At 33.4% G+C, this 14,937-nt stretch overlaps 1 protein-coding gene across 2 annotated transcripts in view; it reads left to right on the top strand.

Annotated features, from left to right (window-relative positions):
• The window catches only part of LOC100922301, a 77,485-nt gene that overhangs the window by 42,551 nt on the left and 19,997 nt on the right, over positions 1–14,937 (top strand). For both annotated transcript variants that reach the window (XM_031958731.1, XM_012546201.2), the window contains one exon: positions 8,359–8,442. In XM_031958731.1, coding sequence (XP_031814591.1) covers positions 8,359–8,442 — 84 coding nt within the window. The remainder of the gene's footprint in view (positions 1–8,358; positions 8,443–14,937) is intronic.

Raw genomic sequence — 14,937 nt, forward strand, 5'->3', positions numbered from 1 at the left:
TTTTGAGAATTTCCTTCTTCCATGAGCTGGACAAAACCTGAATTCATCAAACTTCACAATTGAGTTTAAGGTTGATTTTTACAACTACCAGTATGTAAATGTGGCCTAGCCTCTGGACTTACTTCCCCAATGCCACCTGGTCACTATTATGAGGCTGACTAAATAAAATAACAACTATCAGCATATGTGTCTAAATTTAATGGTCTTTTTTTCCCCCATTCTTCATCTTTGTTATTGTCAGTCTTTGACACTTTAGACCACATCTTTCCTTTTTAATTTTCTTTTCCCTTCACTTCCTCCATTTTATTCTGCCTCCTCTCCTACTTAATCTTACTGCTCATTCTCCTAGTGCTTCATTGGTTCACCTTTCTCTGCCTGCTTCTTTGGCATGGACATTACTAAAATTTGGTCTTCATCTCTCTTTGCTGTGTTTCTCCCAAGTTGTAATATCTATGCAAGTCTATCCAGTCTATCCCAAGCCTGTCTATCTATCTATCTATCTCTATATTTTTTTTTTCTTGAGCTCCAGTACTATATTTCTAATTGCTTAAGGGACATCTTCACTTGGATGCCCTGCTACCTTTCTAACTCAAAATAGCCCAAAATGGAACTAATACAGCCAAAAGTGGGTTTAATATTTTCTCCAATTCTAAACCTATGGACTTTCCCTATTATATCTATGTTATAGAAGAAGCATTTTCCTTATGTAGATTTGAAATCACAATCATTTTTGACCATTCATTTCATTCTTCATCACACATGTAACCAATTTATCCTATCAATTTAACTAGTAAAATACCCATTCCTCTTCCCCACTTACACTGCCTTCACCTCAGTTTGAGCTTTCCTTACCTCTTCCACTGACTATTATTAAAGCCTTAGAACTATTTTTCTGGATTCCAGTCCCTCCTCTCCCCAGTTCATCTTTTACAAAGTCATTGTGAAATATAGTACTCCTCTTTTTAGTGTATTTTTAATTTATGGATTAAAACAAACATTTACATAATATAGAACAATAAAAGACATGATTGTCTAGGGAATTGGAAATCTACTATGCACAGTTTGCTATTATTTTCAAATAAATAACAAAATTATCATGTAAATTTATTTTTCCCTCTTTCCCTATAGGTGTTACCATTAGACACAAATAGGTATTTATAGGTAAAATTATTCTGTGCATACTTCTATTTAATTTATAAGTTCCTTCTCTAGATGAAGATAGTGTCTGTCTCCTTATGTCTTTTATAAATAACTTGGTATACATTAGCTCAAAGTCATTCTTAAAAAATATTGATGTTACTGTATACGGTGTTCCCTTCTGCTCATTTCATTCATCATTATTTGATTCGTCTTTCCACGTTTTTTTTCTAAATTACAGAACTTATCATTTTTTTAAAGCACATTAAGATTCAAACACAACCATACTCCTCGCCTATTCAGCTATCCCCCAAATGATGGGCATCCCTACAATTTTCAGTTCTTTGCTACCAAAAAAAGTGCTGCTATAAACATTTTCAAACATATAGCTTCTTTTCCTTTTTACCTAATCATCTCTGGAAATAGATCAAGTAATGGTATTGGCTGGGTCAAAGGGTATAGATAGTAGTTTAATAATTTTTTGGTGATAATTCCAGATTGTTCTCCAGAATTGCTCTGTTTCCATATTCAAAATTTTTCAATGGCTTCCATAGCCTATGGAACAAAATGCAAACTCCTTAGCTAGTATTTTGAAATAAAGATAGCAGTCTTCTATAATTTGACTCCTAACTATCTATCTAGCCCTGTTTCATTCTACTCCCATTCATACATTCCAAGTTCTAGCTAAATTGAGCTACTGCTATACCTGTTTCCATACTTTTAGATATAGTATTCATCACACCTGAAACACATTTTCACATCTCTGTAAAATAAAAGCTCTCTTCTTCCTTCAAAAGTGGCTCAAATGTTATCTTTCTTAAAGGCTTTCCTGAAATGGATTTCCACATTTCCATCTCTCTCTCTCTTTCTTTCTTTCTTTCTCTCTCTCTCTCTTTCTTTCTTTCTTTTTTTCTTTCTTTCTTAATAAATCTGATTGATGTCTTTTGTTTTTATATCATTGTCAGTTCTGGATATAGCAAACGCTCCAACAAATTAGGCCCTCCCTCATAACAAAGTTAAACATCTCCCTCATAACAGTTAAACAAAAACAACACATGTAGTGATAACGTGACAGTGTATACAATATTCTGCCCTTGTGCACTCGCGCATGCACACACACACACACACACACACACACACAAACACATCTCTTTACTCAGAGCATGTAGGTAGGTGAATTTCATTATCTGTACTGTAGGACTAAGATTGATCATTACAATTACTCAAGGGTCAGCTTTCATTTAGTAATCTGCTCATTTAAAGTGTTCTACTTATTTCAATTAGTATCAGTAGATAATCTTTCCCATATTTCTTTAAATTATTCATATTTATCTTTTCTTACTACAAAATAATAATCTGTTACATTCATAGATCTTAGTTTTGGGGTACCTAGGTGATGCTGTGGATGGACTGCCAAAAAAAATTACTGCTTTAAATGTTTATGAAATTTTATTTTTTGTCTTTGACCCCATGGAGCACATGAATTTTAGTGGGATCACTTGGTCAAAGAATATAAACAGTTAAGTCAGGCTTTTGTTTTCTTTAAAATTCAAATAAAATGCTACTTTCTCTATGAAGATATTCCTAAATAACTCATCCCGGCTCTTAATCCCATTCCCCAATACATTGTATTTATCTTGTATATACCAATGTATATATGTTGTTCCTTTCCATAGAATACAAGAAGGCAGGGATTTTTTTTTTTTCTGGCGTGTATATTTCCAGAGTCTAACTCAATGTCTATGCACCTAATGAATGACTAAGAATACTTATTGATTAATTAATAATTTCAATTTTTTTATCCCAGAATGATTAAACCTATCCAACAAGTTCAATAATATACCTGTCTTTCCACAGTCTTTCTAATATTGTTTGTAGAACACTGGATAGGGAGACAAGATAGACCTGAGTTCAAATTTGGATTCAGACATTTATACCAGTATTGTAACCCTGGGTAAATTGTAATCGCCATCTGCCTCAGTTTCTTCATCTGTAAACTGATGATAATAATATTACTTTTCAGGGTTGTTTCTAGGATAAAATGAGATACTATTTGGAGACCACTTTGCAAACTTGAATGCTAGGTATTTTATTATTATTATTATTATTATTATTAGCCTACCTGCCAATTTATAAGGTATGAGGTAAACCTCAAAATTTTTAAACTTACACTTTTCTTATTATTACTCATTTGAAAGACAAATTTTCAAGTAATTGTTGATAATGATTCTTTTTTTTTTTTAATTTTCTTCATACCCTTTGGCCTCTTAACTAGCTCTTCCCTTATACTTTGTCTAAATACCTTCTTTGCCCTTATCACATTCTTTTGTACTAATTTGAAGATATTTGTCCTATTAGATTTTAAGTCCCTTGAGAATAGGAACTAAAATCCCAATGCCTAACATGATGATGAGCATAAAATATGTTTTTTGATTTTGTATTTTTTATATTTCAATGTTATGTCACTTTCAGGGTCAAATGGTGCTTAGCACAGAATAGATGGTTTAGAATGCTTTTTGGCTGGTAAAAGAAATCTTTGATATGAACACATTATAACAATCTTAGAGAAATTTAACTATGAGTTTACTCAAATAGGAAGGCTAGTTGGGTATCAAGATTACTGAAATCTTTCTGTTGGACTGAGTAGAAAGAAAGCTGATTGTAGGGCAGTGGATTTGACCTTGTTATTTCAAAGACTCATAAAATGTTAGTGGTGAATGAATGGAATCTTAGAGATGATTTAAGAGATAATTTAGTTCAACACCCTTACTGAGACAGCTAGGTGATGCGGTAAACAGAGCACTGGACTTGGAGTCAGGAAAATCTTTAGTTCAAATGTGACCACTAGCTGTGTGATCCTGGGCAAGTCACTTAACTTTTGTTTGTCTCAGTTAACTCACCTGTAAAATGGAGATAATAATGGCCCCACTTCCCAAGGCTGTCATAAAATAATAATTGTAAAGTGTTTAGCACAGTGCCTGTCTATACTAAAAGTTATATAAATGTTAGTTAATATTTTATAGATGAGGACACTAAAGATCCCATATGCCACAAAATTAATCTGCCCATTAGTCCACTCACTTACTATTTCTGGGTTTCAGAAGTCACAAAACTAGTTAATTGGAGCCAAGTTCAGACTAGAGTTCTCTTAACATTTTGTACTTCAGGGTTTCCAAGGACTAAAGCATGTACCCACATCCTACCAATCAAACTGAGAATGCAGATCACAGATGTTGATAAAGTTTCCATGTTTCTTGAATCATTTTCTAAGCAATGCTCTCTAAATTATAATTATAGTTTTATTGACTATATGCTCAACAAAATGATAAAATCCAGCAATAGGCTGCCAATGATGCATCTCTCTCATTTCTGTCTATGTAGCCTTGTGAGGTATCATTATCACCCATAACAACCATTAAAACCAAGTATCAGGATAAACAGAACTTAGAACCAGGCCTTTGAATCACTCTATTGAAAAATTGTTAAATCAAGATTTTCACAGGCAATGAAGTCTATTCAATCACACTGCTTTTACTAAGATATTATTAATCATTTTAGTGAGAGCATAGAGTTTTGCCCAAATAATAAAATAAAATAAAATTGTTTCTTAAATATCATTTCATCTTTATCCCATTTTTGTATATCATTAATGGTATACATAACCTATATATTATACACATGTACAAATCTCTCTCTTTCTCTTTCCCTCCCTCCTTTCTCTCTCTCTCTCCCTCCCTTCCTCCCCCCCATTCCTTCTTCTCTCTTTCTCTCTCTCTTTTCCCCTCTTTCCATCTTATATATGCACACATGTACATATACACAAAAAAATACATATTTGTAGTATGTGTGTATGTCATATATGTGTTTGATGTGTGCATATGCACAATACACATACACACAAAATAAATGTATGTAGTATATGTGTATAATGGTGTGTGTGATGTGTATATATGCACAATACATATACACACAAAATACATATATGTAGTATATGTGTATAATGATGTATATGTGTGTGATGTGTATATATGCACAATACATATATTTATGTACTTATTTTTATATACATATTCAATTATGTATATATACAATGTATATGCATATAATAAATAAATACAGCATATATATGTGTATATAGGAGTACTTGCTCAAGAATATTTAGTAACCAAAATACACTGTCAAAAAGGTTTGGAGATCACTGGTACAGTAGACAGTTGTTGGACTTGGAATCAGGAAAATCTTTATTTAAATTCTACCTTTGAAACTTATTAGCTGTGTGATCATGGGCAAGATCCTTAACCTCTCTAATCTTATCTTTTCATCACAAAATGGGAACATTATTTATCACATATCCATCTTACAAGGCTGTTGTGATACTAAAAAAAAATGAAATTATAATTAGTTATTAAAAATTAGCTAGATGATAAGTTAAATAACAAAACACTTTGCAAATTTAAAGTGCATTTACATAGCACATAGCAGTTATTATTATAATCATTTTTGAGTGCTTTGGGGGAGGCAGTCCCAAATTTATAGGCTCACAAAACAAAAGTTTTTGTTTTTACTATAGTCCGGCCCTCCAACAGTCTGAGGGACAGTGAACTGGCCCCCTATTTAAAAAGTTTGAGGATCCCTCAGTGTAACCTTATACTTTTACACATCATTTTATACAGATTATTTATTTATACTGTTTTTTAAACAGATGAGTCCCAGAGAGATTCAGTGAATGACTTAGCCAAGAACACATGGGTGTCAGGTCTTCTGACTCCAAATTCAAAATCAAGTGATCCCTAAAAACTTTTTCTTATTTTTTTTTTTTTTTGATTCTCTGAAAGGATCATCAGTAAAAATGAAAACATGTTTATCTAAAAGGGAAATTTTTTTTTCCTATTCCTGAATGAAAATTGTTGTTAGTATTGATGGGGTGTGAGAATTGAGGGTTGAGAGATTCCCTGGCAGCAATGGGATCTCCTTTGGCCAGTGGCAGGTTTTGTGAAAGAATCTGCAAATCCCAATGAATACAGGTTTGAGGTATGTGGCAAGAATGGGTTTATTTTCTCTAAGAAAACAGCTTTCTTAGTGGGCATACTCCTGATTAGGAATTATCAGAGATGGATTGACAAGGTGTTGGTTTTATTGGGTTTGCCCAGGCCCTGGGCTGGCCAGGATTTCCAATTGAATGAAATTACTTATCTGGGAGTTTCACTTAAGAGGGTGAGCCCTTCCCAGAGGTCAGGAGGGTTTGAGACTCTGGATCACTCTTTCCCCAAAGCTTCCTTTCTGACCCTTCCCCGCCACCCAAGATTAAAGGAGACACAATTTACATCAGTATTAATCACAATAATAGGAAGACTACTATGAAAGTAAGTTCTACTTCTATTTTCTGGTGGTCAGAAAAAACTATGGAAGAGCCCTCTACCCAGGGGTTTCATCCCCCCTAAATTTTAGAGTACAATTAAGTGGTTTGACTCACAGGGCTTAATAGTTATCTGAAACAAGATTTGAACTCAGGAAGATGTCTTTTCCTAACTCTAGATCCAATACTCTGTGCACTATGGCACCACCTAGCATTTAAGCACACACTATGTGCTAGTCACTGTGCTAAGCACAGTGTCAAAAATGAAAGTCTCTATTCTAAATAAATTTTACATTTATTCAAATATGATCATATATATAAAGTGTCTTGCAAACCTTATTGCATTATGTTACTTTTTCTTATCATTACCAGCAGCAGTAGCAGCAACATGCTTATTATTTAACTAGATGAAGTAGTAAAATACCCATTGAGTATGATTTCTAGAAAAACAAAGTCCTTGTTAGTCCATCCCACAGATATAATTTCTCCTCCATTGCTTAGATGCTAAAATTTCACCATTTCACAGTATCTTTAGGTTAAAGATTTAAAAATGTAAATTTTCCTGGGAGACCTAAATTGTCTTTTATCAATAATTTATATCTTTATCTGAAAGAGTGTACATTCAGTTTGGAGTTTAGAGTGTTCATTTAGTTTTTAAGAAAAGCAAGTTAAAAGTATTCAAAAATAGTAATTTTTAATACAATACAAAGTACTTTAACGTATATTATTATATTTCATACTGTTAGGGAAGCAGGTATTGTGTCCATATTGTAAATGAGGAGTTTGAGATTCAGAAAGATAACATGACATGACTAAAGTTGTACAGTTTTTCAGGCCAAGATTAGTGCTTTATGCATCATATTCCACTGCCCTACTTACCCATTCAATCCAATATAATACAGGACCACAAGGAGACACAGTTCTACAACAAAACAAAAATAAATTTACAGGGGAAGGAGGAGAAGAGAGATCCAAAATTTCCCAATCTGTAAGAAAACCCACTGAGGCAGAGTTCCAAGCCAAAAACCTTTTTTGTGCTTCCCTCCAGTGAAGTGGATCTCAGATTTTCTTCATGATGTGAGATGCCCCTGGCCACTAGCTCTTTGTTTGTATAGGGTCTTGAGATCTGGACACTTAAGAGAGGATAAAGCAAAATCCCAAATCCCCTTGGTTGAGTGTCTTGTTCTTGATCCTCCAGGAAGTCCAGAAATGATACTTCAGCATGGGTGGTCACAAGATGGGCAAGGCAAGGATCATCTCTGGTGACTAAGTGGTCATAAAATGGTCACTTGCTCAGACTGAATAAGTAAGAATGGTGCAGAGGAGGGAAAAATCAGTTGAAGGATTTTCCAAAGAATCAAGGTATCCCACTCACATTGGATTTGTCATGGAAAACAAGATGGAGATCTTTATCATCATTCTTATTGTTGTATGAGTGAACTTGATAACTGATAACAAGTAGTGAATGTTGGTTGGATTAAAGTTGAGGCTATAAAAGCCTATTAGCAGAACCTATCATCTAATTATCCTTATATAATGCATATAAAATATCAAACTAATACTTATTGAAATAGATTAGGGGTCCAAATGAATCATTTTTCACAACAGCCTAGCTTTGGGATTATTTTGGAATTGTTTTAACATTTTGGGTAAAGTTCAGGATATTATTTATTCATACCATGAAATGACTTTCCATTATGAAAAGATGATGATTGACCATAGCTATCTCTTAACCTTACAATGAGGCACTGCAGCTGGGCCTTGGCAGAGTTAATAGCTTTCTAAACTTAAAAGCAAAAGCATTTTGGAATTAATCCCAAATTATCTGTTGAAGCTTGATAATTATGCTTATTTTTCTCTCACAGAAAAACAGATGTCTTTTTCGGAAAATTCAAGGGTCAACATATCAATTATAGAATCAATCCTTCAAACACTCAAAAAAAATTCAGGTAAATATAAACTTAAAATCACGTTAATGATAATGTGAAAAGTGGCTATTAATAATATAATTTTAAGACTTTTTTTCTGGAATAGAAAGAAGGAAAATTTTCTACTCAAGTGACAAGAACAATGAATTCCCTATCCGCTTCCCTGCTGTTTTTTTTTTTTTTTTTTTTTTTTTTTTTTTTTTTTTTTTTTTAAGAGGAATGATGAGAAACAGGGTTAACTGTAGCAAGTCAGGCTTTCTCGCTGAATAGTTACTAGATGTGGAGGAAATGTGGTTTGTTTCATGACATCTCCAAATTAAAACCCAGCTCTGTCATTTAACTTTCCTGAGCTGCAGTTTTCTATGCAGTAAATAAGATGATCAAGATGTTCTCCCAAATCTTGTCTAACTATGAATCTTATGATTCTATGAGTTTTTAAAATAAGAGGGAGGGAAAGATGAAAGACTGAGTGAAGATTCTTTCATTTTTGAGGATCAAAAGAGAATAGTTTAGAAAACTCATTTTAACTGGTCTTTTAAATTAAGGAGGAGATGAAATAATAACGACTACAAGCATTTTTTCCTTTAATTTTTATTAATTTTCAACATTCTTTTTTTTTATTTTGAATTTCAAATTCTTTCCCTTGCTTTTTCCCCTCCTTCACCCACTGGGAAGGCAAGAAATATGATACCAACTATGCACGTGAAGTCATGCAAAACCTATTCCCATCTTAGCTATGTTACCAAAATGGAAGGAAGGAAAGAAAGAAAAAAGGGAAGGAAGGAAGGAAGGAAGGAAGGAAGGAAGGAAGGAAGGAAGGAAGGAAGGAAGGAAGGAAGGAAGGAAGGAAGGAAGGGAGTTTTTTTTATATTTTTAATTGTATTTTATTTTTCCAAATACATGCAAAAATAGTTTTCAAAATTCACCTTTGCAAAACTTTGTGTTCCAATTTTTGCTCCAACTTCCAAGACAGTTAGCAATCTGATACAGGTTAAACATATGCAAATCTTTTAAACATATTTCCATATTTATCATGATGCAAAGAAAAATCTGATCAAAAGGGAAAAAAAAAACAAGCAAACATAATAAAAGTGAAAATATTATGCTTTGATCCACATTCAGTTTCCATTGTTCTCTCTCTGGATGTGAATGGCATTTTCCATCAAAAATCTATTGGAATTGCCTTAAATCCCCTCATTGTTGAAAAGAACCAAGTCCATCAGTTAATCTTGTTACTGTATACAATGTTCTCTCCATTCTGCTCACTTCACTCAGCATCAATTCATGTAAGTCAAGTAAGGCTTTTCTGAAATCAGCCTGCTGTTGCATTTTCTATTGCATTCATATACCATAACTTAGTCAGTCATTCCCCAACTAAGGGGTGGGTATTCATTCAATTTCCAGTTCACAGTTTGATAAATCCTTTGGGCATAATTCCAAATTGCTCTCCAGAATTCTTAGACCATTTCACAACTGAAATGCAGTTGTGCATTAGTATTCCAGTTTTCCTACATCCCCTCCAATATTTATCATTATCTAGAAAAGTTTCAAAGCAAAAAAAAAAAAAAAAAAGGAAAAAAAAAGTCTGTTTCAATTTGCTCTGATGCATAGAGTACCTCAGGTCTCTCTCTGGAGATGAATGAGAGTTTTCACCATGGGCCCTTTGAATCCATCCTGGATGTCTTGAACAGAGCAGCTAAATTGTTCATAGTTGATCATTGTTACAATTTTGTTACAATGTTTTCCATTTTTACTCACTTCACTGCATTTTTTCATGTAAGTTTTCCCAGGTTTTTTTTTTGACAGTATTCTTGCTCATCATTTATTATACCAAAGTAGTATTCCAGCATAACTGTATACCACAACTTGTTCAGTCATTCCTCAATTAATAAGCATCTCCTCAATTCTAATTTTTGCCACCACAAAAAAAGCTTCTATAAATATTTTTGTACGGTAGGTCTCCCCCTTTCTTTGATATCTTTGGGATACAGATCATGGTGGTATTGCTGATCAAAGTGTATATGCACAGTTTTAGAGCCCTTTGGGGCTAAGTCTTCTAGCAGTGAGGGCTTGGTTGAATATTAACTCAGAAAGATAAAAAAGAAAAGAGTAAGATCTGAGTTTGAATACTTACTAACTATATGGCTCACTAATAACTAGTTATGAGGAACAAATGAAATAGGGAATGTAAAATGTTTTGAAAAATTTGAAGTGTCATAATGTCAATTATAATGATAAGAATGACTTCCTAGCAACATAAGGCAGTGCAGTTTCATCACTATTCAGAAAAAAATAAATGAATGCCAGAAAATGGGATAGTTCTGGTTGCCTAGAGTTGAGGACTAGAGTCACTAATCTAAGACAAATAGGTCAGTGATGCCAACATGATGATTGCCAATTGGTTAACAATAGTTTTAAAAATTGATGAGGGTGTGTAGAGAAGTAAATTCCATAACAGGAAATTTGGAATATGAAAATAGAAAGGATAGATGTCACTATGATGATAAAGAAATTTACTAAACATGAAAGAAGATATGTTATGGAAGGACAGGAGATTGTGGTTAACTTTTTGACTATTCTCCAGAATCAAATATCAATATACATGCCCTTTCTTTATCTTTGGTTTGTCAGCCTTCCTTTTCTCAAACCTTCAATATTGATATTCCCAAAAGGAGTCTTCTCTTTTCTCTTTGCTTGATAGTAACATTCATAACCAATAGCTTCAATTTCACCTCTAGTCAAATAACTCCCAGATTTGTTTCTAACCCTGACCCAACTTCTAAATTATAGATTTGCATCTAGAAGAAGACATCGTCATCTAATATTGCATTTCAAGCTCAACATTTCTGAAACTAAAGTTCTTGGAATCCCCCCTACAGCTGTTTCCCATGCTCACAATCTTTGGCTCTTCTCTCTCACACCTATCAGTTATGCTGTGGACTTCACATCCAAAATATTGCTAGCATTTGTCTCATCTTCAATTCCCATTGACATTACACTAATTTATGTAGCAACCACTATTGTTTCTAATTTGACTTGACTTTCTAGCACTTGTTAATCAGTCTCTTGGTTCTGTTTAGGGAGGTATCAGCTAGTCTACAGCATATTTTTTTTGATGTCCTTGTGTTACCTGCTCTTTAGCCATAGTCTCCTTTTGGTCAATCTCCTTTTGGTTTTCTTGTATTACAAAAAGTTGTTTTTAAAAACTGTCTGGTTCAAATCTCCAGGGCTCACCAACATGTTTTTACCTTGAAATTTTTTTAATAAGCTCCTTTTTAATTCTCTCTCCTGAGTTTTACCTCTTTAATATGGATGATAGGTCCATATATGAAATTTTCTTTTAAAAAGTGGTACAAGGCTTTGTTATCATCCATTTGGTAATATTATGATCCTGCTTCCACTTTTTTCCTGTTCTAGTCCATCTTTCATACTATTTCCAAAATATTCTTTTTTTAAAAATCTAATCACATCATTGTTTTACTCAAAAATCTTTAGTAGTTCCTCACTTATTCACAATGAAAAATTCAAATTCTTTTGTTTAGCTTACAAGGTCCCCTTCAATGTAGCAGCTTAGAAATTTTTTTTTTAGCTTTTATTTTTTATTAAAGTCCTCTACACACTTTATGCTATAAACAAACTGAAACTCATAAAGTCATAGACTGTCAGAGAGAGAAAAAAATTTGGATTATTCTGTGCCTAAATCAACAATATATTCACATATTGTTTAATCTATGCCCTACATCAGCAATGTTCTCCATTCCAATCATCTTCTGTTGAATGACTTTCTCATTCAAAAATTCATTTCATCCATGAAATCTCTCCATGAATCTGCCTTTTTTAGGCAATTGTTGGCACAGTGAAGAGAAATGGGTCTAGGAATCAGGAAGATCTGAATTCATAATTGGTCTTATAAGCCATGTGATCCTGAATAAATCACTTAACCTCTGTGCCTCATTTTCCTCAATTACAAAATAAGGGTAATAACAGCACTTAGCTCACCAGGATATTTTGAGGATCATATGAGATAATAGTAAATACAATATAAATAATTATTTCTTTCCCTTCCACCCCCTTCCAATGATCCCTGTTGGTTACCTTATCCTTGTGTAGATCTTTATTTTAAAACAACCTAACGCACTTACAATGTGATATTGTATATTATAATTATCTATGTATATATCATATTTTTATTAGATTGTGATCTCCCTAAAGGAAGTAACAGTGACTTATTAAAATGTCCTGTTTTTTCCCATGTCTAAGAGAATGCTCTGGACCTCATAGGCATATAATAAATTTATGAATGAGTGAGATTTCAAAGTCTTACAGGGAATTGTTCCATTCAAAGAATATAACTAAGATGAAACACCAACCTATTTCTAGTAAAAACATTTTTCATCCAATCTAGCAAAGTAAATGAAGTTCAGATTACCAGTTCTCAGACATTACAATTGATAGAAATTGGAAAGCATACTTGATAATAGCTAATGAAGTCTTTTTGGTCATCAAATACCACTTAGTCAAGTTTTGATTTGCTTAATGTTATTAAGTAATGCCCAAATTCTTTTGATGAACTGGAATTATTTGAGTTACATTTATAATGGCTTTAAATAACTTGACCATCACATAGGGTTTGGAAATGGCTTTAAATGGGATTTATAATATAATTAGAGAAGCATAGTCCTTAAAATCTCTATGAAGATATCTACTAGTGTGTTTTTTGAACCTAGCAAAGACAAAGCCACACAAGTCATTAGCTCTGTGGTATAATTTATTTTATCTATGTGATTAAAAATATAGCAATGGAGAGTCAAGTGGTTTTCAAGTTCCTTCATGAAGTGGATTTTGTTTGTCAAGATCTTCCACAGAATCTACCAGTGGAAGATAATGAGTATCTTCAACATTCATTATTTTTGTCTATATCTTCTTTTATTGCCTCCTTTTATCAAATACCATTAGTATGGGCTATAAAAAAACTAATAACTTGGTGAAATGTTATCTTCTTTTCAAGTTTATTTCATCTAGATTTAAATGAATAAAACAGTTTGCTTTTGTTTAGAATTTCAATACAATTACAATCAATTCTTCTATAATAAAACATATATGTTCCCCCCCCCAAAAAAAAAAGGACTAGGCTATGCAAATTGTGCGGTTTAAAACACAAGTCTCATAGGGAAAACAATGATCAAAAACTTAAGCAGTGACTCACAAAAAAAGATAGGAACCTATTTTCAAAACAAGAGCACAGTTTGATACAATTTAAATAGTTAAAAAAAAAATAAAATATTATGAAAATAGTGACTGATATCTATGTTCTTGAGCTGCTGCCCAATTTGCATCTGGGTTTGCGACCTACCAAGTCAGGAAAGTTGTACAAGATACAATTCCAGATTTGGAGGACAGAAGCCATAGCAGAAAAGGAGGGGTGCCAACTAGCTCTCCTCCAATCATAGTTCCCACTATACCAGAAGATATACAATACAGTGTTTTACCTTTTAAAAAAAACTTGAAGTTTGCTTGTGGAAGTGGTATCAGGATTGCAGCTTGTGAGTAATTGTGAAGTAGTGCAGTTTTCTATTCTCATTATTTTAACTCTCAATACTAGAGTTATTCAGTAATTGTTCCCAAATATATGTTTAGCATTGGAATAGATTCAGTTTTCAAAACAAGCATCATAGCAGAACTAATGGTACTTCTAATGGGTCAATGAGTAGTAAGAAATCTTGGATCTTAATTTGTAGAAATCCAAAATAAGAAAATATAAAGAACATTGGACTCAGAATTAGGTGATCTGAGCTCTGATTTTAATCAAACCACCAAGCAACCCTTCCTGGCTCTGGAATCCTGTGATCCCATGATTCATATGTATCATCTCCAAACAACTAGAAAATAATTAAATTCTCTCCCATCTTTCTACTTTTTGCTTAGAAGTACTCTTTCTTTCTGATTGAAAAGAGGTGATTTCTTAGAATTGACAGGTGTACCTCTGGATGCTCCTAGTAACTGGTCTTCATATTAGCAGACCCACCCCCACAATAGTCATGCTTCTCCCTGTAGCATAGAAGCCTCTGACCAGCTTAAAATTTGAACTTTTCAGTAACTATTCCTCATCTATGTGTAGCAATAGAAAAAATGCTCTGAGAGTAGAGAAGATGAGAGACATCCATTTACAGATAAACAACCTCACTTTTTGACTCTTTAGCGTTGTCATTATAAAGCACTCAGAGCTGATCAGCCAGTCAGATTGCTGGACTGACTGAACATTCCTTACCCTATAATTTTGCATTTAGAGAACATCTCATGCTGTGGCGCTAATGGTTCTTAGATTGTTCCATTGTGACTATTGGACTTTGACCTTTTTTAAGTGGGGGGGGGAGGTTATCCTGAGAGAAGGCAACTGCTTTAAATGCAAGGAATATTTTTGATATTTCCCTCACTCAGGTGACTTTTTGTTTCTGTATTATAGGAGGTATATAGTACCTTGGAGGCGAGGGGCTGTTGCAATTACAATAATTCCCT

Source organism: Sarcophilus harrisii, chromosome 3, assembly GCF_902635505.1.
Source record: "Sarcophilus harrisii chromosome 3, mSarHar1.11, whole genome shotgun sequence".
Classification (NCBI taxonomy): domain Eukaryota; kingdom Metazoa; phylum Chordata; class Mammalia; order Dasyuromorphia; family Dasyuridae; genus Sarcophilus; species Sarcophilus harrisii.